Below are 26,594 nucleotides of genomic sequence, written 5' to 3' on the forward strand. Positions count from 1 at the left end.
TTTCATTTTATTTTTGGGTTTGATTTTGATTTTGCTTTTTTTTTTTTAATAATTTTTTTGAAACCTAAAAAATATAAAATATAAAAATATAAATAAAAATATAAAAAAATATAAAAAGGGCATAAAAGGTTTCTTTTTTAGGTCTTAGATTTAAGTTCTATTTAGAATTTAGATTTTATATTGTTTCATTTTATGTATATAGATTGTGTTAGTTTTAGATTAGATTTTATTTAGATTTTAAGTTTTGTTTCATTTTAAATTAAAAATTTTAAAATCATAAAAAATAAAAAAATCATAAGAAGTTTTTCATAGTTTGTTTTAATTTTTTAAATTTATTTGACTTTAGGATTTAATTTTAATAATTTTGAGTTTCATTTAGTTTAGTTTAGTTTAATTTTGTTTTTTTTTTAAATATAAAAATATTTAAAAAATATTTTTTTTTGAAAAAGCTTGAAAATTCATTTTTGGTGTTTTTTTTGTGGTACCTATGTTCCACTTCTCTATAGTTAAATACACTTAAATTTTTGTTTAAAGATTAACTATCGAAAAGTGGTGGATCATTGTGTGAACTGGTCAGCTTTTAAAATTGCATGGTTATCTAGAGCATTTAATCTTTTGGATTTTAAATTGCTGGAGCATTGTTAAGCATTGTGCATTTATTGAGCATCTTGCATCGCTTGGTTTATTTGATGATAAATGATTGTTTTACAAGGTTCATATTTTTGCAACATTTAATAAATAATCATTTAATCATTAACTCCATAAGGCACTCGTACATTAATTCCTAAAATCAATCAAGTACTGGTATCGCCTTGCTGTGTCTCTCAACCCAACTAGTCCATAGTTGGTCTTCCTTTGTCCTATAGGGTCTATGCCCCTTAGCCTCGGGAGACGGCTTAAACGGAGAGATCGGGGATCAGGGTGACAGCCCCCGGTCTGAGCGTTGTCGTGACAATCTGTGCGACAACACTATCAATACGAAGTCGTCACATATTAATGATCATGGGTGTGGCCATAGGTTTGTTGTCCTCCATCCAAAATTTCTTTAAGTTCTCAACTGCATACTTATCTTACCCATGGAAAATCTCCATCGATCTTTCCCAAACTTCTAAACCCAAGAAGACATGCATCATGCCAATGTGCATCTTGAACTTAGCGTCATGTCTGCTTTACACTTTGCATTGAGCCACTTTGTACCTATAAGAAACAAGTCATCTACATATAGAACCAAAATGAGCAAATTAGTCTAAACAAAAAATTAATATAATTAAGATCTGCTTTGGTTTTGGTGAAGCCCATACTCTACAAATATATAGCTATTGTGGAATGCCATTCTCTTGGTGCCTGCTTCAGTCCTTACAAGGCTTTCTTAAGCTTGCAAACATGGGACTCCTTTCCATTTACCTCAAATCTCATATGTTGTTTATGTACACTTTTTCCACAATGATCTCATTAAGAAGACTGTCTTCACATCCATCTGCTGTGTCCTTCACCCCATAATTGAACTTAAGGACATAACTATTCTAATGGAAGTGTACCTAACAACTGGAGCAAATGTCTCCTCATAGTCCCTTGCCTCCTTCTAGGGGAATCCTATTGCCATGAACCTCGCTTTGAACCTCTCAGTGCTGCCATTTTCTACATGCCACCTTGTAGAGTCACTTGGAACTCACAACTGACTTCCCCTTTAGTCTTGACACTACGTCTTAACATCATTATTCATGATGGAGGTGTACTTCTCCTCCATGGCATCCCACCATACCTCTTGGTTTGTTGTCTTCTGAAATATATAAGGCTTGGAATCTATGATGTTTTTCATTAATGCCATGTAGTCTAAAAATTTCTTGGGAGGTTTGCTCTTTATAAATGTCCTCCTAGGAGCCTCAACATACTCTTAATTATCCCTTGTGAACCATCTAGGTCTCTTGATAGAAGTGGAAGGGGTTGTTGTCTTCCCCTTCTCACCTAAACGTTGCTGGATTGCTCCGAAAATTACAGGTGACACTGGTTTGACCCTCTAAGTTTCCTGCTCCTTTGTAATATACCCCCTACTAACCCCAGTCCTAACTAAAGGTTAGAAGGAGGCAACTATTATGCTGACCTAATCCCCAAGGTCCAATTATGGAAATGGGGTCCAAATGTTTCACCCAATGTTGCACGAAGCGGGAGCGAAGCGGAAGCGTTTTTTGGAAGCGGGGACGCCGAAGCATCATTTTCCAAAAATCTAGGAAGCGAAGTGTCCGCGGAAGCGTCTGCTATATATATATATTTTATATTTTTTTGCATTTATACTCAAAACAAACATCCCAAATACCAAATTAATTGTAGAAGACATGAAAACATGCATATTTTTGCATAAATCAAGATAGATATGGCATCCATGATTCCATTGTAGTTACTAGTATGTACAACAATCATCTATATTCTAGCTATTACAAACATACATCAAATTTTTAAGCATATTATAAAACATAAAACATTTAAGCATATTATAAAACATAAAACATAGAGCATATTATGATTTATCTAGCAAGTGAGCAACTGTCAACATTTGTCATGTCCAAAATTCAAATAATAATGTTTACAAAATATGTCACTTGGTCACCGCCAAGCCAAAAAGGTTCAAAATTCAAATTCACAAGTCTACAAGTCTAATGAGTAATCTACGACAAAAAGTAGTAGATTGTGAATATATCTACTAATCTCTCCTCCTTCCACCACGAATAGAACGTCGTGGCGGGCCTCCACGTGGTGGCAATGAAGAAGATGGTGCCTGTGGAAGTCGTGGCACTGACACTGATGAAGAAGAACCCCCTGCTGTTGGTGTTGAACCATGGAACCTAGGAACCAAGGGACCAGATGGGGGTGGGGGTGGTGGCATATCAACACGGTCATCATCATCCTAGAATCGCTCAAAAAATTCATGCAAAAAAAAAACACTAGTTAACAAAAAAATTAAAAACATGAATTAGAGAAATGCTTTATAAGGGAAAATTGGAAGATTCATACCACAATGGACATACCTGGATAAGAGCATCCTCTAATTGCTCTAGTCGCAACACTCCATCCTCCAAATTGGGCTCCTCTGGATTCTTGACCCAAATCAACAAGTCTTTATTAGACTTTGCATCTTCACAGTAATGGGACAACAATCGCAAGTTGTAATGAACATAAACCAAGCTCTCTGCCCGGTCTAAATTCAACCTGTTCCTTTTAACACTGTGGATGAAAGAATAAGAGCTCCAACACCTCTCTGCAGAAGAAGTGTTTACCACCTGTGATAGCACCCGCAATGCCAAACTCTGTAGAAGTGGAGTACCCCCTCCATGCATGTTCCACCACTCAAGAGCAGAAAAAGTCTCTCGATCTTTAATTGCATGCATGCTCCCAAATGGACCAGTGTTGAGCGTATAGTTGCTCACCTGTCTTCGTACGAATGCAGCCTCCTCCTCATCAGGGATTAATTTACTCAATGCAACCATATATTTTTGGTGAACCTCTTGATCTTGGTGTGGTTTTCTCCTGCTTCCCCCCCCAGGTGCTGGTGTTGAAAGCCATGATGGATGATAGTATTTAGGTGTCAAAACATATGCTAATGCATGCAATGGAACATTTAGCATTTCCCATCGGTTTTGCACCTCTACATGAATATAATTGTACAAGTTGATATCTCTAGGCTCAACAATGTCTTTAATCTGCCCCAACATGCTATCCATTTGCTCATACACCTCCCCAATTACTGGTCGATCTGAATCTGCAAACTTGATCATGTAATAAATTGGTTTGGTGAATTGCAAAACATATTTAACCTGTCCCCAAAAGTAACTGTCAAGAACAGTGTCCTTGACTGCATTAGCACCATCTATGTCAGTGTTAATTTCATCCCATGTTTCAGCACACACCAGATTAGTTAAAGCTTGTCTCACCTTCACTAGCCGCCTAAAGGTGAGGTAATAACTAGCAAATCTTGTCTTTGTAATTTTAAGCAATTGCAACTTGGAGTAAGTGCCATAGAAGTAGTTTAACCTTGTATGCCCTGTGATGAATTTAATGAGCTGCTTCCCTCTCCTGTAAACCTCAGCAATCCACCCACATTCTTTGTGTTTCACAATATCATGCATCAAAAGGTTCAATGTGTGAACCAGGCACCTAGACCAAAAGATGTGTGGATGAGTACGCTCAATAATTTTTCCTGCTGCCTTACAATTTGCTGCATTATTTGTGATCACTTGAACCACATTATTCGGACCAACATCTTTGATTGATTTCAATAGGAGATCTGCAATGTTTTGTGCAGATGCAGTGATGGAGGAGGAGTCATGACATGCAATAAATACTGCACCACTAGAAGAAACACCAAGAACATTTATCAAATGTTGGTTTCTAATATTTGTCCACCCATCTGATACAATGGATACCCCAGAATCTACCCACTCATTTGTAAAACGTGTCAAAGCTCTTTGAACCTTAGCTTTTTCTCTTTCTAATAACACTGTTCTAGCTTTCTCATAGTTGGGGGCCTTGTATCCTTTTGGGGCTTCATTGATGGCCTTTACCATTTCATGCCAATAGGGAGAGCGAAGCACATTGAATGGTACACCGCAAGCACAAAGAAAACGGACTATCTTTCCATCCACATCATCCGTCCTAGCAACATTAAGGAAATCCCCTATTGTTCTTCTACCTCCAGAGCTTGCAGAAGTACCATGAGGAGATGAGCAACTACCAAATTTAGAGGTTGCACTTGATTCAGAATGAGTTTTTTGTTTCTTGTTTTTTTGTTGTGCAGGCATCTCTATTTGGATGTATTTTCTTCTTTTTTCAGTTGAAATGTTTGGGCAAATTTGTACCCCCACAGAACCCTTTTTTTCATCACTGTCCAGCACCCCACAAAGATGCCTCCTCAGACGGGTATATGAACCACAATATGGTTTTCCTCCATGACAACCATGAGGGCACACAAATTTGTAAGATCCACCACCCTTTCCCCCATCAAGTTTGGTCACATAGTTCCACAAGGGTGTTGATGTAGCTTTCCCATCTTGTGTTTCAGGGTCCCCTTCAAGTTCATCCCCTTCCTCTTCAAACCCTTCCTCCTCATCATACATTGGGTCACTACTATTAGGACCATCACCAATGTCCTCTTCTGTTTCTTCCCTTCTATTCCTCACCCTTGCCATCATTAAAACCAAGAGTGGAATGATACATAGAAGCCAAAAGAACACCATCTTGGAATATGGATATAGGTGGTGGACAACGGCAACCTGTAAATAAAGGAGCAAGTAGAAACAATGGGAAAGAGTAGGAGAGGGAGGAGAAAAATACAAATTTTTTTTCAAAAAAACAAGGGAGTTTGGGGTTTGAACTTACCTCTTTAGCTCTTGTAGATGAAGTCCTCCAAGCTCTTGCTCCAAGCTCCTCCTCCTTCTCCTAGCTCCTCCTTCTTCACTCCTCCAAGCTCTCCTCTCTTCTCCTCTCCTTTCCTCTCCTCTCCTCTCCTCTCCTCTCTTCTCTTCTCCAACTCTCATAAACTCAAAGTGAGAAAATGAGGAATGAATGGGGGCTTTATTCTTTTCATTCCTCACCTTAACCTCACTCTAACCTCACCCTAACCCACCCCCTTAAGGTTGAGTGAACATAACTTAAAAAAAAAAAAAAAAAAAAAAAAGTGTTTTTCTCCCTTGGGCGCGCCCCTTTCCGCCGAAGCGTACGGAAGCGTGCGTGAAGCGCACGCTTCCTGCTCCGAAGCGCCACGCTTCGGCGGCCCGAAGCGCCGTACGAAGCGCGCTTCGGAGCCGGCGCTTCGGAAATTCCAGGAAGCGCTAAAAATTTCACGAAGCGCGCTTCCAAAATTCCGAAGCGCGCTTCGTACGGCGCTTCCTAGGCGCTTCCGTACGGGGCGCGCTTCGGAGCTTCGATCCGGGGGGGGCGCTTCGTGCAACACTGGTTTCACCTTCTATGATTTTCTTAAAAATTATGATCAATGACATCATTGAATTCGTCTTGTCGAGATCTTTCCAACGATATAAAATTTGCTCCAATCCGACCTTCGAATCAAAAGGTATGACCAATTAAAGTCTTGGCCAATCAAATTATACCACATCATCAGATTTGCCCTGTGGCACCCACGTAGTCCTCACGTGGTTGTCCATGTCATAGGCCACATAACAGTTGCCAACACGCTCATGCACCCTATCCTTCCAAACCAAAGGACACTCACACATAGTCATAGGCGAGTTAAGTGGGTGTGGGCCCTCTGGACACATCACCCTAGGAGTTGAATCCCAACAGGTCTCGGCATTGCTTGTTGCTAAAACTTTTGGGGGCAATCTTTTTGGCTATGTGTCATTAGGCCCCTTTTATCGATACGCCAACTCCTTGACATGACGCGATGCTTATCTCACTTAACGAGCCCACGTGCCACGTCATCCCAAAAATAAAATACCGGGAGTTTCCACAGGGCCTCTGCTGAAAGCCTCCGAGCTAAAACCTCTGGGACATGCGTGCGGCTATAAAAGCATTCGACTCTTCAATGGTACAAATTTTTCCTTGTTTAATCGCTTGATCACCGCACTTGGTCATAGGACCGAAGAGGGTCTAAGCCATTTTCTTTCGAAGTCGTATGCTCTAGAATTAAGGTTTCCATCCCCGCATGCTTTATCAATTATTAGTGTGAAGGCAAGAGGCATTTACCTTGGCTCTAAGTGCGCATGGCTTTATATACATATAATGAATATACAAGCCTGTTCGGGCTATCACTCTTGAGATGCCAAGACTTGGCCACGAGCTTTAATCCATTGTATGTGTGTGTGTGTGTGCACTTACACATATGCATATAAGCAATTATACCATCTCTTTTGAGCTTTGTATAAGTACTCAGCCACTTGGCCTGCAACCTGCAAAAACACATGCATATTTATATAATGTACATACACATATACAGATTGCTATCCCTCCTTGGTTATGGGTACACCAGCGTGAATAGCTAAAAGATTTTGATGTATACATTCGTTGATTAACAAAGATTGATCCATCTCTTCATACAGAGGCCAATCAAACCAATTTACAGACTCAGAGAATTACAAGAACTAAACCATTCCTAAGGAAATATTGATGGAACACTTCTGCACAGGAAATCACATTCTTAACTATCAAAATGTGCCAGTCAATAACACATAGACCAAATATTCCAATAGGTTCACATAATTAAATTACCCATTTACAGAGATTTCAATCCCTTCGTGCACAGGCAGTTTCAAGTTATTTCAAGATAGGCACATCTATGAGTAATGGACCATATCACATGATCTTTACACAGTTGTTTACATTCATCATTTATGCAAGAACAACACTCTGCAACATTAGCATAATATTATTTCAATGCAAATAACAGAGACATAATTACAAACTCAAGCACACGTGAACTTATCTTATAAGAGACCTGGCAATTGAGAGTGGGACTCTAACTCTCCACCCAACCGTAGACAAGCTACAACCACTGTTACTTGTAGTTGTCACCCCCAAGCCAAATTCCAATGCTTGAGGTGGAGTGCTTCTGAGGTATTTCAACCAAGAAAATAACTGAAACAAGATACCACATGGCTACACTACCTTCATCCACCAGCTACACATGTTATCATTCAGTCCTTTTTGGCATAATCACATCCATACCAGGATACGACTGTGCAAAGAGTTTTTAGCTTGTATTTAGGAGAAGCGTGTCCACATCAAGGAAGGTTCTTCAGTGGATAAGTTATTGTAGGAACATAGAAGCCACTTTTACTAGATAATTCATCAGTGAGAGCATGCACCAATGTTGTCAACACCTGGTGGTTCATTAACTCCCCAAGTACTTGGGTGCTTCTCTCCTAGCCAGTGGTTCATCAATCCACAAGCTTCTAGTGGTTCTTTAGCATTTAGGCAAGCCACTGCTCTACACAAATTTTTTCCACCTAACAAGCTTGTTTGAAGGTTCCTCAGTTGGTTCACTTTCTACAGAGCTCGATCACTATGTGTGTTGATTACTTCTATGCTAACTCTCTTACTTTGCGTATGCGTGAGAGTGAGTTCTCTACCTCTCCATTGCACAAACTTGAATGAGTTCTCCCTCTCACAAACTTGTTTTTTTGTGCTTGCCCACTGACCAACAATTTGTCTCTTTCCAATGCTCCATGTAGTCAAACTACCTTGGACAATGCAACCCATTCATGTCCCTTAATGTTTTGTCATATTTGCTTGCTGTTTGAGATAAAGGACACTTGGTCCTGGCCAGCCTTCAACGTTGCATATAAATAAAAGGTGCCTCCACCTCATTTTGGCATCTCATCTCATTCATATTTCTCTCTCTAATCATGATTGGGTACGGATTTCTGGGCCTCTCTCTCGAGTCTCTCCACACGTGCGAAAGGAAGACTGTCTTTTCTAGCTGCTGCGTTGACTAGATTTGGCCGAAATTTCAGGAGGCTGACTTTGACCAGTGTTGACCCTATTCAAATTCGGTTTTGTGAGGGAGACTTTTGTTTGGGCAGGTCGCTGTTTTGGGCACAAAAATCGAAGCAATTTGACCTCTACGTTGACTACCCTAATTCAGGTTGTGGCGTTGACTTTTGTTGACCATATTTGATTGGTTATTTTTGGACTGTTTTGGGCTACATTATCTTGTTGTTGGAGGCTGAGTTGACGAAGGTTGTGAGCTGTTTTGGAGGTCAATTTCAACCTTGTTGACCAACGTTGACTTTCTGGTTAGGGCTTTCTATTTCTGTTGTTTTGACTGATCAATTTGGGCAAGTGAATATTGTAAATTGTACTCTCTCTTTGCTGAACTCTTGAAGAATTATAAGAAGAATTGATTAAGGGTTTCCCCACATTGGGGTTTATCTCGGTTGGTGCCATATCTTGTGTCCTCTTGTGTTGGCTTGTCTTCTACTGTTATTGTTTATATTTTATTTGCATTTTACTATCATGTTGATGTGATTGCTACACTGGATATGATATTGGGCTAATAAAGAAAATTGAAGTAAAATTGCTCTAAGCATAGAACATACCATTGTTATTCTAAAATTAACATGGGATCGGAGTTGAGGTGAAGACAAAGCCCAAGTCAAAAGTGAAGAGAAATCACTAAGAGGAGCAATCACTGATCAAGAACAAATCTTAATGGCCTCCACATCCTACTTCATGTCTGATGATAAGCTTCATGATAAGTTTGATTATCATGCATGGAAGATGTCTCTTGATTTGACTTTAGAAGAGCAAGATGTCATGAATTATGTGCAGGGAAAGATTCTGGAACCTCCTTCAAATGCACCGGCTGCTGCTAAGACAAAGTACAAGAAGGTTGAAGTCAAAGCCAAGAAGATCATCAGGGATTCTATTCATAAGCACTTGGTTGGTTAGATCTTCGATTTGAATACATCAAAGGAGATATGACAAGTTGGTTGGCATGTTCAAATCTAGCAATGCAAATCATTTTTTTTCCTCAAGAACAAGCTGAAGGATATAAAGAAGGGAAAACGTGAGGATATTCATCCTACTTCATGAGGATTACCAAGATCAAAAATGATCTTCTTTCGATTGGTGAAGCTATTGCTGACAAGGAGCTCACTCTCATTACCCTTGGAGGTCTTCCTCTTGAATGGCATTATGTTCAACACTACTATTCTCAATAACGACAAAATTCTAGGTTTTGAAGAATTGCTGACTAGATGTTCTCAAGAAGAAACAAGGATGATGGAATTGGAGATGCCTTCGAATAGGAATAATCCTACCGCATTCACCGTTCATGCCAAGAGGAAGAATAATGCAGGTTCATAGAAGCAAAGTCAAGGAAGACTGGGATTAAAAAATGGAAGGAAGGGAAGATGCTTCGTTTGCAACAAGTTTGGTCACTATGTGTTAAAATTGGCAACTAGGGCCAAACTCCACATAGGTCATCTTATTTATGAAAATTGATATTTTTCTTCGATTCCTCTCTCCAAGAGGTGTAGGATTGCTCTAAAGATCATCCGATTTTGACATGTACAAATGAAGATATGAATTTATTTATATTATGGACAAATTGAGAAGGTTGGCCAGCAAACTCATGTAGGCTCAGAAGGCCAATAGTCACATCTATTCATCCTCAACGCTTGCCTATAAATACATGATGCCTCATCCTCATTTGGACATCACTCATCATCACAGATCTCTCTCTCCTCGTCTAATTGGGTACGAATTTTTGGGCAGTTTCTCTCTCCACATGTGCGAAGGAAAGGACAGTCATTTTTTGTTTCAGTGTTGACCAGGTTTGACTGAAAATTTCAGAGGCTGTTTTTGGGTTGCATTGACTTGTTTTGGTGAGATTTTGGGTGGAGGAATAATCGAGGCAATATGACCTCTTGTTTGACCAACGTTGACTGTACTAGGGTTGGCCGCAACGTTGACTTTTGTTGACTAGTTTTCACTGGACTTTTTTGGATTGTTTTGGGCTGATTAGACTCGCTGTTGGAGGCCAAAGTTGACAGGGTTTGACCGAGTTGAATTGGGAAGAAATCTGCCCTGTTGACCAACGTTGACGTTTCTGGTTAGGGCTCTTTTGTTGCTGTTATAAATTATCAGAATTTGTAAATTGTACTATCTCTTTCTACTGAACTATTGAAGACTAAAGAAGATTTGATCAAGGGTTTCCCCACATTGGGGTTTGTCCCTGGCTGGTGCCACATCCTATGTCCTCTTGTCTAGGCTTGTGTTCTACTATTTATGTTTATGTTCTATTTGCATTTCACTATCATGTTGATGTGATTGCTAAATTGGATATTGATATTGGGCTAATAAAGAAATTGAAGTAAAATTTCTCTAAAGCATAGAACATACCATTGTTGCCTAAAATTAACATGGTATCAGAGCTGAGGTGAAGACAAAGCCCAAGCAAGAGTGAAAGAGCAATCACCAAAGACAGTTGGACAAGGACAAAAGCCTCAATGGGTTCCTCATCCTACTTCCTGGTTGAAGACAAGCTCCATGATAAATCTGACTATCATGGATGGAAGATGTCTCTTGATTTGACCTTGGAAGAGAAGGAAGTGATGGATTATGTGCAGGGTAAAATCCCTGAGCCTCCTTCAAATGCACCGGCTGCTGCAAAGACCAAGTACAATAAGGCTGAAGTCAAAGCGAAGAAGATTATCAGGGATTCCATTGACAAGCATTTGGTGGCCTATATCTCCGAATTGAAGACCTCCAAGGAGATATACGACAGGTTGGTCGGCATGTTCAAGGTTAGTAATGCTAATCAAATTCTCTTTCTCAAGAATAAGTTGAAGGATATTAAGAAGGGCAAGGACAAGGACATTCAATCCTATTTCTTGAGGATTACTGAGATCAAGAATGATCTACTCTCGATTAGAGAAGTCATTCCTGACAGGGAACTTACTCTCACCGCCCTTCGAGGACTCCCACCTGAGTGGTATGTATTTAGAACCACTATACTCAACAATGATCGAATTTTGGGGTTTGAAGAATTGATGTTGAGATGCATTCAAGAAGAAACAAGAATGGTGGAGAAAGAAATGCCATCTAATAGAAGCAACCCCACTACATTCTCCGCTCATGCCAAGAGGAAGAACAATGCAGGTTCAAAGAAGCAACGTCAACGAAGACCGGGATTCAAAATTGGAAGGAAGGGAAGATGCTTTGTTTGCAATAAGTAGGCCACTATGCAAGGGAGTGTCCTAATAAAAGGGATACACCTCGAGATGATGACTATCATAACCTCTAGGGACAACTTCAACAACAACGATCAAAGGAATGGCAGGTCCAATGGCAAAGGAAAAAGGAATGCGGGACATTAAGGAAATGGTCGACCCTCCAAGAAATCAAGGAACTCCACGGATGATGAATCCAATGTTGTTAACAACAATAAAAAAGAGTACTATCTTATGTCTGCCCTCTCCACCGCCTCTCCTCTGGACACTTTGGGAAATTGATTGATTGATAGTGGTGCCTCAAGGCTCTTCACCGGATACAAGGAAGCCCTCTCTAATCTGATAGAAAAACTTGGAGATCATCCTTGGAGACGATGCCACTTATCCCGTGAAGGGAGTAGGGAATGTTACCCTTCAATTGAATCAAGGTAACACTATTCATTTGCAAGAAGTACTATATGTACCCGATCTCAAGAAGAACTTGGTGTCCATTTCAACAATGGAAAATAAAGGATTCAAGGTGGCTTTTATCGATGGAAAGGTATGTGTTTGTAAAAGAACTTTCAAGGATGCTTTTACTCTTGGGTTCAGGGTTGACACTTTGTATCAAGTTGGCGGAAGTCCATTGGGAGCCATGTCTTGCGACTCATCTCTACAATCTGAACTATGGCACTGGAGGTTTGCCCATCTTCATTATAATGCCCTACCTGATGTAAGACAGATGATGACAAGTATACCCGAATTCAAAGTAGAGCATGAAGGTGTATGTCTGGGATGTGCCGCAGAAAAACTTACAAGGGGACCATTCCCCTCAAGTAATAGCAAGACCACAAACATATTGCAATTGATCCACTTCGACATATCTGGTATGATGCCCGTAAACTCCTTGGGAGGATACTTATATTATCTCACCTTTGTGGATGATTATTCTCGCAAGACTTGGATCTACTTCTTGAAGAAGAAGGATGAAGTGTTCACCTGGTTCTGACATTTCAAAGCCTTGATCGAAAACCAATTCGAGAAGAAAATCAAGATATTAAGGACTGATAATGGGACCGAGTATGAATCCAATGAATTCCAAGATTATTGCAGAGACGCTGGCATTAAGAGGGAGACTACAATGCCATACACTTCTGAGCAGAATGGTGTGGTTGAAAGGAAGTATCGCTCTATTGTAGACACTGTCCGTGCCATGCTTCATGATCAAATCCCTTCGAAGTTTCTATGGGGTGAAGTTGCAAATACCACAGTGTATGTTCAAAACCGATGCCCTCATCAAGTATTGGACTCCAAGGCTCCTGAAGAAATGTTCACTGGTAAGAAACCCGATGTCTCTCATTTTAGTATTTTTGGAAGCCCTATATATTTTTATGTGCTGAAAGAGAAAAGAAGCAAATTGGGTGCATTTGAGAAGAAATGAATCTTTGTGGGCTATAATGAAAATTCTAAGGGATATAGAATTTATGTGGCTAGTCAAAAGGAAGTTGAGATAAGTCATGATGTCACCTTCGACAAAGATATGGCCCTTCGGAAGATCAACAACCTTCCTATCCTAAGGAAGGACAAAGAAGCTGACACAGGAAATTAGTGTGAAAAAGAGGACGAAACCATGCCTGATGTTGATGAACCTATGGATCCTATTGATCCACTCCCCCTGAGCCTTCCTTCTCCAAGAGGAGACCCTCATGGCTTAGGGAGACTCTCGTAAATGCCGAGAGGCACATTGCACCAAGGGGGACTTTTCGTGAAAGCAAGAAACCGAACAGGTACCAAGGATATTTGACCGCCATGAGCACTATCATTCAAAATGAGCCGTCATCATTCGAAGAAGCTATAAAGAAACAAGTATGGAAGGATGCTATGAATGAAGAATACGAGTCAATTATGAAGAATGATGTCTGGGATGTGATCCCTAGACCCCAGGGCAAATCGGTTGTCACTTCTAAGTGTCTCTACAAAATCAAGCATGGAGCTGATGGAAGAGCAAAAAAGTTCAAGGCTCCCTTTGTTGCTCGAGGCTTCTCTCAAAAGGAAGGTGTAGATTACGATGGGATATTTTCACTTGTTGCCCGATACACCACCATCCGCTCGATGATAGCCCTTGCTGCCTCGCAAGGATGGAACCTACATCAGATGGATGTCAAGACCGTCTTCTTGCATGGTTCAATCAAAGAGGAAGTCTATGTGGAACAACCCGAGGGATTTGAAGTTCATGATCAAGAATCGCATGTATGCAGGTTGAAGAAAGCTCTCTATGGATTGAAGCAAGCACCTTGGGCTGGGTATGATAGGATCGATAGCTATCTGATGAAGTTGGGATTCACTAGAAGTGAAGGCGATCCGAACCTTTACTTTAAGGTTGAAAATGATAAACCTCTCATTTTGGTATTTTATGTGGACGACCTCTTTCTTACAGGTGTAGACCCTCTCATTCACAAATGTAAGAGGGAGTTGGCTTCTGAATTTGAGACGAAGGACCTAGGACCAATGCACTATTTCCTAGGGTTGGAGGTTTGGCAAAAGCCAGGTGAAATTTTCCTCTCTCAATGAAAATATGTTGTGAAGATATTCAAAAGTTTTGGGATGGTGGACCACAAGCCTGTGGCTACTCTAATGGGACTTAACTTTAAGAAGTTATGTTGTAGTGTTGCTGGACCTAAATTGGGAAATGCTTTTGAGTATCGTCAACTCATAGGAGCACTGATGTTCTTGGTGAGCTCTCGTCCGAACATAGGTTTTGCAGTTAACACGTTGAGCCAGTACATGGTTGAGCCTCATCATATACATTGGATTGCCGCCAAGATTCTTCTGAGATATCTTCGGGGCACAATCACTCATGGACTGAGATACACTGTTGGAAATGTGAGGCTGGATGGTTATTTTGATGTTGATTAGGCTGGCAGTGTGGTGGATCGCAAGAGCACTTCTGGATGCTGTTTTTCTTTGGGTTCTACTTTGATACCCTGGATGAGCAGGAAGCGGAAATCGGTTGCCTTGAGCACTGCCGAAGCCGAATAGCTGCTAGTATGGCCTCCTGTGAAGCTATCTGGTTGAGGAAGCTCTTCCGTGAGCTGTTTGGACATGTGATGGATACCACCATGATCTTCTGTGGCAACTAGAGTGGGATCCGATTGTCAGAGAATCCCGTGTTTCATGATTGCTCCAAGCATATAGATATCAGGTACAACTTTATTCGGGATGTGGTACAACAAGGAGCAATAAGGCTCCATCACATTGGGACTGATGAGCAGGTCGCCGATCTTTTGACAATGCCCCTGGGGAAAGTCAAATTCTTGGCCTTTCAAGAACTACTTGGAGTCGTGGAAGGACCCTATTATGAGGGTCCTGTATGAGATGGACATTGAGCTCTGGGGGGCTTGGGGTACTTCTTGGAGCATTGAGCAACCATAGGGTGAGTGGTCCCTAGTGGGTTTGCTGTGTACAGGGTGAGTGGTTCAACCTTCCCATAGTGGTTTGCTGTTTATAGGGTGAGTGGTTCATCCTTCCCCTGTGATACCCCTTGGTGACATGTGAGCAGGACGAGTGGTTCATCCTTCTCCTGCTGAGATATCCTACCCATGTAGTCTGGGACTCATGAGAAGTACCTCTCATCTGGCCAATGAGTAGGGAAATGAGGATAGGGACCATACTACTATCGATGGACGCACTGTGTACTACCGTACTCCTTATGCTAGGATGTTCGATATTGATTTGGGATCAATGGGAACTAACTTCGGGCCAGTAAGAGTGGCATGAGACACTTTCTTTTGATCAGATCTGACTTTGGGTCAGTAAGAGTGATATGAGACACTCTTTTGATTGGAACTGACTTTGGGTCAGTAAGAGTGGTATGAGACACTCTCTTTTGATTGGGATTGACTTCAGGTCAGTAGAGAATGGTATGATACATTCTCGATCACTTCTTCTTCTTCATAGTTCAGCATAGTAGAGGAGAGCAGTGTAGAGCAGTGCATGGATGGTAGAGATAGTACACATTGGCAGATGGATTAGCAGGTGGAGTTCTCCCTAGTTGAGAGGGACTGTGAAAATTGGCAATTAGGGCCAAACTCCACATGGGTCATCTTATTTATGACAGCTGATATTTTTCTTGGATTCCTCTCTGCGAGAGGTGTAGGATTGATTTAAACCATGTTACTTGGGAGCGGGAGCGGGAGCGGGGAGCGGGAGCGACCATTTTCAGAAGCTCCCGGTTTGGGAGCGAATCCGGGAGCGATTTTTTTAAAATATATATATTTTTTTATATTTTTTAATTTTTGATACATATATGTCAACAAAAACATGTAGAATGATGAATTAGACATAAAAAACATAAAAAAACATAGATTGATCATTGAACCATATCACATCAATCATCTAGAAATTATAATCGTCATCAACCATGTCCACAAGTTAGTAAAATACATATTACAACTGCAACATATTGAGTCTTATAAATCATGATTCATCAAATTCAATATTAAAGTTTCAACTTCAAGCTTTCAGAATTGAAAATTCAATAACATTTATCATCATTGATCACCAAAGTTGTACTTGTAAGCTAAGTTTAACCATTACAAGAAGTAATATCGAAGATATTTCTAAGTCCTAACTTCTAACTGTTAACATGATATGAAATGTTAAAAATTTATAAAATGAAACATGAATAATGAGATGAAATGAAACAACTTTAGTCTTTCACAAAGCATCATATTCATAATTCACAATCATTACCAATGAGTTATAATTGCCAAGGCCCAACTTCAAACTTCAAATTTTCATTGTCACAGTGATATAATGTTTACAAAAAATATCATAATGATATGAAAGAGTCAAGAGTCAAGAGTCAAGGACTTAAAACTCAACAGTTATGAAAACTAAAGTCTAATAGAAACTAAAAAAGACAAGTAAACTGTAAATCTACATGTGGCCCTTGCCACGAGAGTCTCCAGGAGTATAAGCAGGTCGTGGTGGTCTTCTAGGAGTCTCCCGCACAGACCGACGACCAGAACTAGAACCTCCACGCGAGGGTGTAGATGGAGGTGGCGACAGCAAAGGAACAAGACTCGGACCTCGAGCACTGCTACTGGATGGTGGAGGTGGAGGTGGAGGTGGCATGGCTGCTGCTTCATTTTCATCCCTTACAAGTTCCTCTTCTAGTTCTTCAATATGTACAATGCCATCCTCCAAATTGTCATCCTCTGGGTGATTGTCCCAAATTTTATATGTGGGATCCTCATTAGCCCGATCACAGTAATGACTCAACAACCTCAAGTTGTAGTGCACATAAACCAAGCTTTCTGCTCGGTTTTCATTGAGTCTATTTCTTTTCACATTATGTATATAACTGTAGGTGCTCCAACACCTCTCTGCAGAAGAAGAATTTACAACCTGTGAAAGAACTTTTTTTTGCCAATTTTGGCAAAAGTCCGTGGCCGCCATATGTTTCCCACCATGTGAGAGAATCAAATTTATCTTTGTCGTCCATTGCATGGAAGTTACCATACAAACCAGTGCCACTGAAGTATCTGCCTATTTCAAGGCGCACAGCTGCACATTCCTCCCTGTCAGGTACCAACTTTTCTAATGCTTCCAGATATCCTTTAGTTACCTCTTGATCTAAATGGGGTTTGGTCCTAACCCCACCCCCTGCTGCAGGTTGGCCCAACCAAGATGTAGAGTAGTATTTTGGCGTAAGGATATACGCCAAGCAATGTAGTGGAAGGTTAAGCCTATTACACCGTTCACACACACAATCATGAATCAGTTTGTACAAGTTGGGATCTCTATTATGAACAATGTCTTTTATTTCCCCCAACATGGTATCCATTTGCTCATACACCTCGCCAATCACTCGTTTGTCTGTATCTGCAAACCGAATCATGTGATAAATTGGCTTGGTGAAATCCAATACCTGCCTCACACTTGTCCAAAACTGCCCATCAAGAGCGGCCTCCTCCACCATTTCAAAACCTGCCATGTCAGCTACATTTGTAGCCCTTTCCTTTAACACCTGCCAATGTGGACTTGATACCATGCTAGCTAATGCCTCTCTTACCTTCAAAAGGCGCCTGAAGGTGAGGTAATAGCTACCAAATCTAGTCCTCGCAATCTTCAGCAACTCCAATCTCGAGTGACTGCGGAAAAGGCCATGGGTATTGCTATGATTTGTAATAAATTTTATCATTTGTTTTCCTTTCTTGTACAAATTACCAATCCATTGGTATTGTTCATTTTTGTTTTTGACAATATCATGCAACAGAAGGTTCAATGTGTGAACCAAACATCCAGACCAAAATATGTTCGGGTATTTATCCTCAATAATTGCTCCCACTGCCTTACAATTAGGAGCATTATCAGTGATGACTTGGATGACATTGTATGGGCCAATACGCTCAATTGTTTCAAGTAATGCTTCAGCAATGTTGATGGCGGTCTTGAACTTGTCTGAGTAATCATGTGCAGCTAGAAAGATGGGACCACTAACAGACACAGCAAGAACACTTATCAATGGCTTGCCTTTTACATTTGTCCATCCATCAGATACAATGGACACCCCATTGTCAGTCCAAGAACTTGTCATTTTATTCAAAGAATGTGATATTTTTGCTTTTTCATGATCAAGGCCAACAGCTCTTGCCTTGTCATACCCAGGGCTCTTGTATCCTTTAGGGGCATCATTTATGGCAGAAACCATTTCGTGCCAATAAGGTGAGCGTAGAACATTGAATGGTATCCCACATGCATAGAGAAACCTGTAAACTTTTGAATCCACATCATTCCTACACCCCTCATCAAGGAAATCTGATATGGTTCTACGCCTTAAAGATGATGACCCTGTGCCTCCCTGTCCATATCCACTGCCTTGGGAGGATGCTGAAGGAGTTCTTTGTGATTGTGAGCTTGGTCAAAGAAACCCCTTGATTTTTTTGTTCTGTATTGGGCTTCCTCCTCTTCCCTTATGTATTTGGCTCTATCTGCTGTTGACACCGCTGTACAAGTTTTGATTCCTATTTGTTTCTCTCCATCCCATGGCCTTTTCCCGCTGAGGTGTCTTCTAGAACGGGTGTATGAACCTGTGTAATCAGTGTTTTTTTTTTCCCCTGGGAAAAAGTCGTAATTTCTATTAGTATTGAGAAATTACATTTTGTAGATGCCGAAGCATTCATATGGAGGCAGCTGTGCCTGTCAAGTTCATAGTCTGTAAGTGAAAAAACAAAAAAAGACAAGTTGTCTCCACGCAGGGAGCAATTTTCAAAACTGTAAACTAGTAGTGATCAAAATTGTGTCCATGCTCTGCGCAGAGAGCTATATGTATGCTGATAATATCAAAATTATAGTGCTGTACTGAGGACTAGATAATGGAAATATATACAAGCTATAAACAAAATTGGTTCTGTAAGTGGGCTTTATAGCCCATCTCCCATATGATCATCAAAAGGTCTGTGGTAGTGCTGGTAGAATGTTCCGTCGATTTCCTCCTGGATCAGCCAGTTATCTCCTTGTCTGTGCGCTGCCTCTTTGGAGAGCTGGTCGGCGATGGTGTTCTGTTCCCTGTAAATGTGTCGACAGACAAATGATTCCAAGGAAGCAGTCAGTCTTTTAGCTTCATCTAGTATGTGTCTCAATGAAAATGCATGACAATGAGATGCATCATTCAGCCAATTGCATACTATTTTAGAGTCTCCAAACAGTTGTAGGTGTCTGCAATGTTTATGGATGGCAAAGTGAATGATGTGTTTAGCCGTGCACAATTCAGCATAATTGTTAGTGCCTCTGCCTAGGTTTATTTGTATCTTATAGCAGTGCATTTCGTTGAGATAAAGTATTGCTCCTCCTCCACAGCCCGCATCTTGCGCCGAGCCATCAAAGAAAGCCCATGGTTTTGACTTGTCGATGTTCACAGGTTTTAAGATACGAGCTGGGGCTGTGGTTTCCTCTTCAGGTATCATGTTGTAGTCTGCAATAGTATGGTGTAATATAGTGGGCCAGTGTGGGGCTCTGTGGTTAAAGATAGCCTGATTGCGTGCGATCCAAACAGCCCAGCAGGCCAGCAGCGGGATGTTGATAGATTTCCCCGAGTGATTCTGGCACCAGTTTCCCCATGCATCCATAAGGTTATTGCCTTGCCAATTTTTCAAATGCGGGAAGTGAGTGGTGAGGTCATGCCAATATTGTAAAGTAGTGTTGCATTTCAAGAATAAATGTTCTGTGCTTTCTTCCTCCCCTAGGCATAAATGGCAGCAGAATGGCTCGTGAAAGGATCTCTTCATGAGATTGGTGCCAGTTGGAATTTTATCAAACAGAATGTTCCACATTAGTAATCGTGTGCGGGGAGCCGACTTGAGTTTCCACAGTGCTTTCCAGGTGGGATGGATATTCGGAGGTTTGTAAGGTTCCATGAGCCTTAGATATCCTAGCTTCGGGACGTATGCTCCATGCTTAGCAAAAGCCCATATAATTTCATCAGGCCCTTCTGTGAGCCTGATGTGGGCTTGTGTGAGAGCATCCGTATATTCCAGCCATTCATTCTGCCACTGTTCCGGGATTTCTAAAGCCTGCGCGTTGGTCCAAGCTTGCTGGAGGAAGGTGGAGTTTGCATTATCTCCAATGTGCATAATATGCGTAATCCCTCTGTCATTTAGGTGCCTAATAAGGCCTGCTGATAATCTGTGGACATTTCCACATCCGACCCACGGGTCCTGACCAATACGCACCGCATTGCCTTCCTTAATGCGCCATGTTAATCCTTCACGTAGCAGAGGTAAAGTACCAATAACCGCTTTCCATATAATGGAGCTGTGTTGATTAGTTCCATGTTGAGTACAGATCTAGTCCAGCACGGTCTGAGGCTTAATGTATTTTGCATATGCTACCCGGGTCCAAAGTCCATCGGAGGTGAGGAGCTGCCACCCAAGCTTGGCAGCCAGTGCCCTGGAGAAAAGGTCAAGCCTCTTTATACCCCATCCCCCCCAGCGTTTGGGTTTGGCGATGGTGTCCCATTTGACCCAAGCAAAAAGTCTTCCCGGCTGATGACCCTTCCAAAGAAATCTGCTGCATATATTTTGTAACCTACTCAATATGCCCTTAGGTATCCAGGTAAGGGCCATCCAATAGACTGGCGTGGCTTCAATCACAGCTTTAATGAGGATCAGTCTGCCAGCACGAGAGAGATATCTGTGGTACCATACCTGTAGTCTCTTTTCCACTTTAGCTATGAGCCATAACCAGTCTACTATTCTGTAGCCATTAGGTTTCAATCTGAAGCCGAGGTACTTTATACCATCCGACAGGTTCAAGTTGATGAAGGGGTAGCGATGAGTAGCAAAAGCGGTTTCATGTATGGAGCAACCAATTGTAGTAATCGTGGATTTATTCTCATTGATCTTCATCCCTGTAGCTTGCTGAAAGAGAAGAATGGAGTTATGAAGGGTAGTGGAGTCTCCAATACTGCCATTCAAGAAGATCAGGATGTCATCAACAAATAATAGATGAGTGAGGTAGAAGTTATCCGCAAGCTTAATGCCAGACAATAGATGCCTATCACGAGCAGATGAGATAATTCTACTTAATCCTTCCATAATTAGTAAGAACAGCAGAGGCGAGAGTGGACATCCCTGTCTGAGTCCTCTCTCAGAAGTAAAAAATGAGGTAGCTTCCCCATTGAGTAATACACTATAGGATACATCGGTGATACAGCTCATCGTCCATTTGATAAAATCATAGGGGAACCCCAGATGTGTAAGCAGCAGCCTCAAGTACAACCAATTTGTTCTGTCAAAAGCCTTGGATAAATCCACTTTTAGTATCATTCCTTTCTGCTTTTTGATCTGCATGGTGTGCATAAGTTCTTGGGCTGTGGCTATAGCCTCGTGAATCTGTCTGTGGTGTAAGAAAGCGAATTGTTCAGAGGATATGTGATGCGAGAGTATGGGCTTGAGGCGGTTGGCAATGGTCTTGGCTATAATCTTGTAGAGGCAGTTACAGAGAGAGATGGGGCGGAAGTCATCGTAAGTGCTCGGGGCATTAGATTTGGGGATGAGGGCGATGAAGGTGGATTTAATAGCAGAGGATATTCTGCCTCTCCTTCTGCTGTCCTCTACAATCTTCAGAAGGTCGTTGCCCAGGATTTCAAAAAAAGCGAGGTAGAATTCAATGGTCCATCCATCTGGGCCCGGGCTTTTATCTTTTTTAAACCATTTCAGTGTAGCCTCCAGTTCTTCCATGGTCACTTCCTTTAGTAGTTCATCAGACTCTTCCTGTTCAACATATCTGGGGAAAAGTTCGGCCACCCTCATGATTTCCAAGATATTAACTTCTCCAGGATCTTTATAAATGCCTTTAAAGTGCTCTGTGGCCAGTCTGGCCAGGTTCTGTTGAGTAGAAACAGATTGCCCTCGATCGTTCCTTAACTCCCAAATAGTATTGATGACTTTGCGGCCATTAGCAAATTTATGATAAAATTTTGTATTATCATCGCCCTCCGTGAGCCAAATAGCTCTGCTTCTAAGCCTCCAGCTTTCTTCTCTTTCTTTCAGAATTTGAGAGCGTTTTGCAATAAGTGAGGTGTAGTTCTCCTTGCTCTCAGGGGTGGGGAAGGTCCCAGATGATGAATCCTCGAATTCTGCAATGACTCTTTCCGCCTCTTTCAGTATATGATTATCTTGAATGCGCTTTTGATGAGCCCAGATTTTTGTAATTTGCTTGAGTTCTGTAAGTTTTCTAACAAAGCCCGCTGAGATATCCTCATCTTCCCTGATGAGGTTGTTCTGCCAATAGTTATGGACCAATTGAATGTAAGAGGGGTCCTGTAACCAAGAGGCATTAAACTTGAAGGGGCTTTTGATTTTGTGCATAGAGTCCTCTGCTTCTAAGAAAATAGGCCGATGATCGGAAATGCCTCCCGATCCAACCCATTGTCGAATTCTGGGGAGGTTATTAATCAGAGATTCCTTAATAAGAAATCTATCGAGTCTTCTGGCCAGGCTTTGTTCTCCACTTCTGTTATTTGACCAGGTATATTGAAGTCTAGCAGACGGTATATCCACCCACTGATGTTCCTCTAGAAGGCTAGACAAAGTATCTGTTAGGGAATCGACCTGTGCCAAGTGCCCCCAAGACTCGCTGAATCCAAGGGAGAAGTTTAGATCACCTCCAAGAATAATGTTGTCTGCTTGGAATAATTCTGATTCCAGTAAGGACCGCCAGTAGTTGGCTCGGTCAGCACAAGGGCCATAGACATTGATGATTCTGATGTCCCTCTCTACAGAATGAGAGAAAATGTCTAGTCCAATGTATCCTCTTCCTCCCCAAGTGTTCCGGATCTCCAAAGCTCTGTTACTAACCCCAATGGCTAAACCACCTGATCGACCGGACGCATCCAGTGCATGGAAGGTCCAGTTAGGTAGCCAGGATGAGAGGGTATGGATAAGGGGTTCGGCCAAACAGAGAGTTTCTTGAAGAAATATAATGTCCTGCTGAGATGATAAGAGCAGTCTCCTAAGCGCTAGTTTTTTGGCTGAACTAGCAAACCCACGGCAATTGAAGGAAAGAATCTTCATGTGGGGAAGGGTAGCGGGCCATCCTTCGCTCTAAGGGCCCTGAAGATAGTTTGCTGTCGCCCAAGGGCAACTTCTTCATCAGCAGTGTGTCTCGCTTTGGTAATACGGGAGGGTCGACCACGGGAGTTCTTGAGGGCAATGGGCGCGTTAACCGGGTCGAGGCCTACGGCATCAGGACCTCTGTCCTTTGTGCGGGATCTGAGAGCATAACGGGGGGATGGCTGGGACGAAAGAAAGGGGAGGGATGCGAGGGACGAAGTGATCAGCGATGGAGGGGCCACCGGTGAAGGAAACGGAAGGGAGCAGATGAGTGAGGCGTGTGTGCGAACAGGTTCAGAGCCAATATTATTATGAGATGAGATGCCCAATGTTATGCAAGAAATAGGAGATATCGGAGAAGGGAAAGAGTAAGACTTACCCGATGTCTCAAAGTCCGCTTGTTCAGTCGACGGCTGCACAGGTGCTGGCGATGCAGGAGGAGGCGCAGTGGAGACTATAGCAGTGTCTGCTGCCTCCAGAGTGCTCCGAGGTTTGCCAACATTCTGAGTAAGCCCATGTTCCACATGATTCTGTTCAGGCTGCGGCCTGGGGGAGTTGTCCAGAGGCTGTTCGGCTACACCTTCCTTGTCATTCCTCACCGCTTTCCGGAGGAGTGGGCAGTCCCTATATAAATGACCCACTTTGTGGCATCTGCGGCAGCGATAGGGAATACCTTCATAGTCAATAATCTGTTTGCGAGCCGTATCTCTCCATTGAATGGTTATGAATTCAAGCAGACCTCCCCTTGTGTCCAAGTTAATGAGTATCCTGGCATAAGCCATCATGCCAGTCTGCTGGTAGGATTTGTCGTAATCCATGAATGTGCCAATGGCATTGCCGATTCTCCTGAAGATATCTTCTGACCAGTAATGAAGTGGTAGTCCTGGGAGCCGAATCCATACCGGTCCGAGGCCTATCTGTTCTGTCTCGGGGTCAAACAATGGAGTCCATCTCTTCAGGAGCACCGGGGCATGTTCAAAGTGCCAGTAGGAGGACAAAACCCAGTTGGTATGATCAGCATGAGCGAATCTCAATGCGAACCATCCCCTCACGAAGGTTTGCACGAAAGGGATGTCCACCAAATGATGGCCCCAAACTTCAGCTGCCCAGGTCTTCAAGCGTGCTGCCGAGTAGCTTCGTCCCCTGATGCGTCCGACCAAAACCCGATCTGCAAAATCCATAGTCTCTCCCCACTGAATGTCCTCCTCCAATCTGAGAAAGACGTCGTCCTCTTTGGATTTGAAGCACTTGTATTTCCGTTTAGGGCCCCGAGGAGGGGGAAAGTTCTGTGGGCGACCGGGGGGGTGGGCGTTACCGTTCAGCGGAGCTGGGATCTGATGAGAAGAGGAGGGGTCGCTGATGCCTGAAATGATAGGAGGGCCCGAGAGCGGAGGTACGGAGGTGAAACTTCCAGAAGAAGGACCAAGGGAGCCCGGGATTCCGGCGGAGGAGGTGGGTAATGAAGGGTTTTGAAGCGGATGAGAAAAGGAGCCAGATGCCGGAGGATGTAAACCAAGGTTAGGGTTTAGGCAACCGGAAACAAAACCAAGGGTTGCCGGAGAGTGAGGGGGGGTGGAGAGTGCAGGCCATGTCGGTGGATCATCCGGGAGGACCACGGGATAAGACCTCGGCTGTTCACCTAGCGAAAACGGAGAGAAATTTTCGGAAAAACCTGTACTGAACATACCTCCTGATGTGGCAAAGGGTGAACGCCAGATGGAGACCCCTTCCAAGGGGTCAGCTGAATAATCGACGGCATCTATATCCTCCATTGCCAGCTGCGTCTCGGAACTGCGGACACCTCGGAGCGGAGAGAAAAACGGAGAAAACGACAGTTCACAGTTAACTGTAACGGACCGTGCAGGGCATTCCAAACCGTCACAGAAAGTTGCCGGTTGTCACGGCACAGTCTCGTCCCTCCGATAAAGCTTCCAGCATGATAGCGGCAGGGTTCTCGGCGGTTAAGGTAGGCCGGTAACAGAGGTTGGCGGGCGAGTAAACGGGAAGCGTCGAGTGCAGCAGCTGCAGAGGGTTCGCAACCCTAACCTAATCCAAACCGAAACTTCGCCAGTCCGGTCTCCATCGCGCCCGAAAACATTTTATATTGTTTTGAAAGCATTTTAAATTGTTTGTCTGTGTAATCAGTGTTGCAATGGGGGCAATGAAATTTAGTGGTTCCACCCCCTCTCCCTGTGTCAGCCCCGTGAACATATTTCCACAATGGAGTTTGGTCTTGTTTAGTTTTTTGAGGGTCATGTTCACCCTCCTCCACCTCCTCCTCACTGGGGTTTTCACCCATTTGACTTTCTCCAACTTCTTCATCCCCCTCTTCAGTTTGGGGCCCCCTCCGTTTCCTACTCTCCAGCACCATAATAACCATAAAAGGGACCAGGAAGAGGAAAATGCCAATAAATATCGTCAGGTCCATGGTGTTTGATGTTTGTAGGGTTTTGATTCTTGAATTTGCAAATTAATTTAATTTATTGGGATTAATTAATTTAATTAATTAATTTAATTTAAATACATGATCTTTAAACTCAAACAACTAAATTAAATTAACTAAATTAACTACCTAACCAGCTAAACTAACTAAATTACTAAGTTACTTACCTCTGCAGGCTTGCTCCTCGCTCCTTGGCACTTGCTCCTCGCTCCTCAGCACTTGCTCTTCGCTCCTTTGCTCTTGCTCCAGCTCCAAACTCAAGCTCAATGAAGTTATAATGAATTTTTTTTGGCCCATTGGGCTTATAAAACTAATTTTTTTTTCTAATTATTATTATTATTATTATTTATTTATTTATTTATTTTTTATATTTCTTATTTCGGGCCCGACGGATTTTTTTTTTCCGCCGAATCGCTCCCGGAGTGATTTTTAATGTCAGGGAGCGATCGGTCCCGGGCATTAAAAATCGCTCTGGGAGCGCCGGAGCGATCGCTCCCTGTGTCGCTCCCTAACAGACCAGGGAGCGCAAATTTTTTTAAGGGAGCGCGCTCCCGAAAATCGCTCCCGTCCGGGAGCGATTTTGGGAGCGCGCTCCCGAACCGCTCCCGCCCGGAGCGCGATTCGGGAGCGGGTTTGAGGGGGGGGGCGCTCCCCCGCACCACTGGATTTAAAGATCATTCCATTTTGACATGTACAAATGAAGATGTGAATTTATTTATATTATGGACAAATTGTCAAGGCCGGCCAACAAACTCATGGAGGCTCAGAAGCCCAACAGTCACGTTGATTCATCCTCAACGCTTGCCTATAAATACATGATGCCTCATCCTCATTTGGACATCACTCATCGTTGCACATCTTTCTCTCCTCATC

General features: G+C 42.4%; 2 protein-coding genes across 2 annotated transcripts in view; one reads left to right on the forward strand and one right to left on the reverse strand.

Moving 5' to 3' along the window:
* LOC149234827 (pre-rRNA-processing TSR1-like protein) overlaps positions 1 to 26,594 on the forward strand; it is a 280,880-nt gene that overhangs the window by 21,550 nt on the left and 232,736 nt on the right. The gene's annotated exons all lie outside the window — the stretch shown is intronic.
* On the reverse strand, positions 2,684 to 3,428 carry LOC149234828 (uncharacterized). Its single transcript, XM_089461247.1, has 2 exons — positions 3,024 to 3,428; positions 2,684 to 2,902 (listed from the first exon to the last, which is right to left on the reverse strand). Exons 1-2 carry the CDS (start codon positions 3,381 to 3,383, stop codon positions 2,699 to 2,701), a joined length of 564 nt encoding a protein of 187 aa, XP_089317373.1. The 5' UTR covers positions 3,384 to 3,428; the 3' UTR covers positions 2,684 to 2,698.

The sequence above is a fragment of the Pinus tabuliformis genome, chromosome 8 (genome assembly GCF_031772625.1).
Source record: "Pinus tabuliformis cultivar Carrire ecotype Pingquan chromosome 8, CPIR1, whole genome shotgun sequence".
NCBI classification, from domain to species: Eukaryota; Viridiplantae; Streptophyta; class Pinopsida; order Pinales; family Pinaceae; genus Pinus; species Pinus tabuliformis.

Bases quoted from the DNA above. Each gene is read 5' to 3' on its own strand.
- LOC149234828 (XM_089461247.1), bottom strand. From the start codon at position 3,383: ATGCATGCAATTAAAGATCGAGAGACTTTTTCTGCTCTTGAGTGGTGG. The intron at 2,903-3,023 runs GTATGTCCATTG...GAGCGATTCTAG, and splicing joins TAGAGGATGCTCTTATCCAG to GATGATGATGACCGTGTTGA.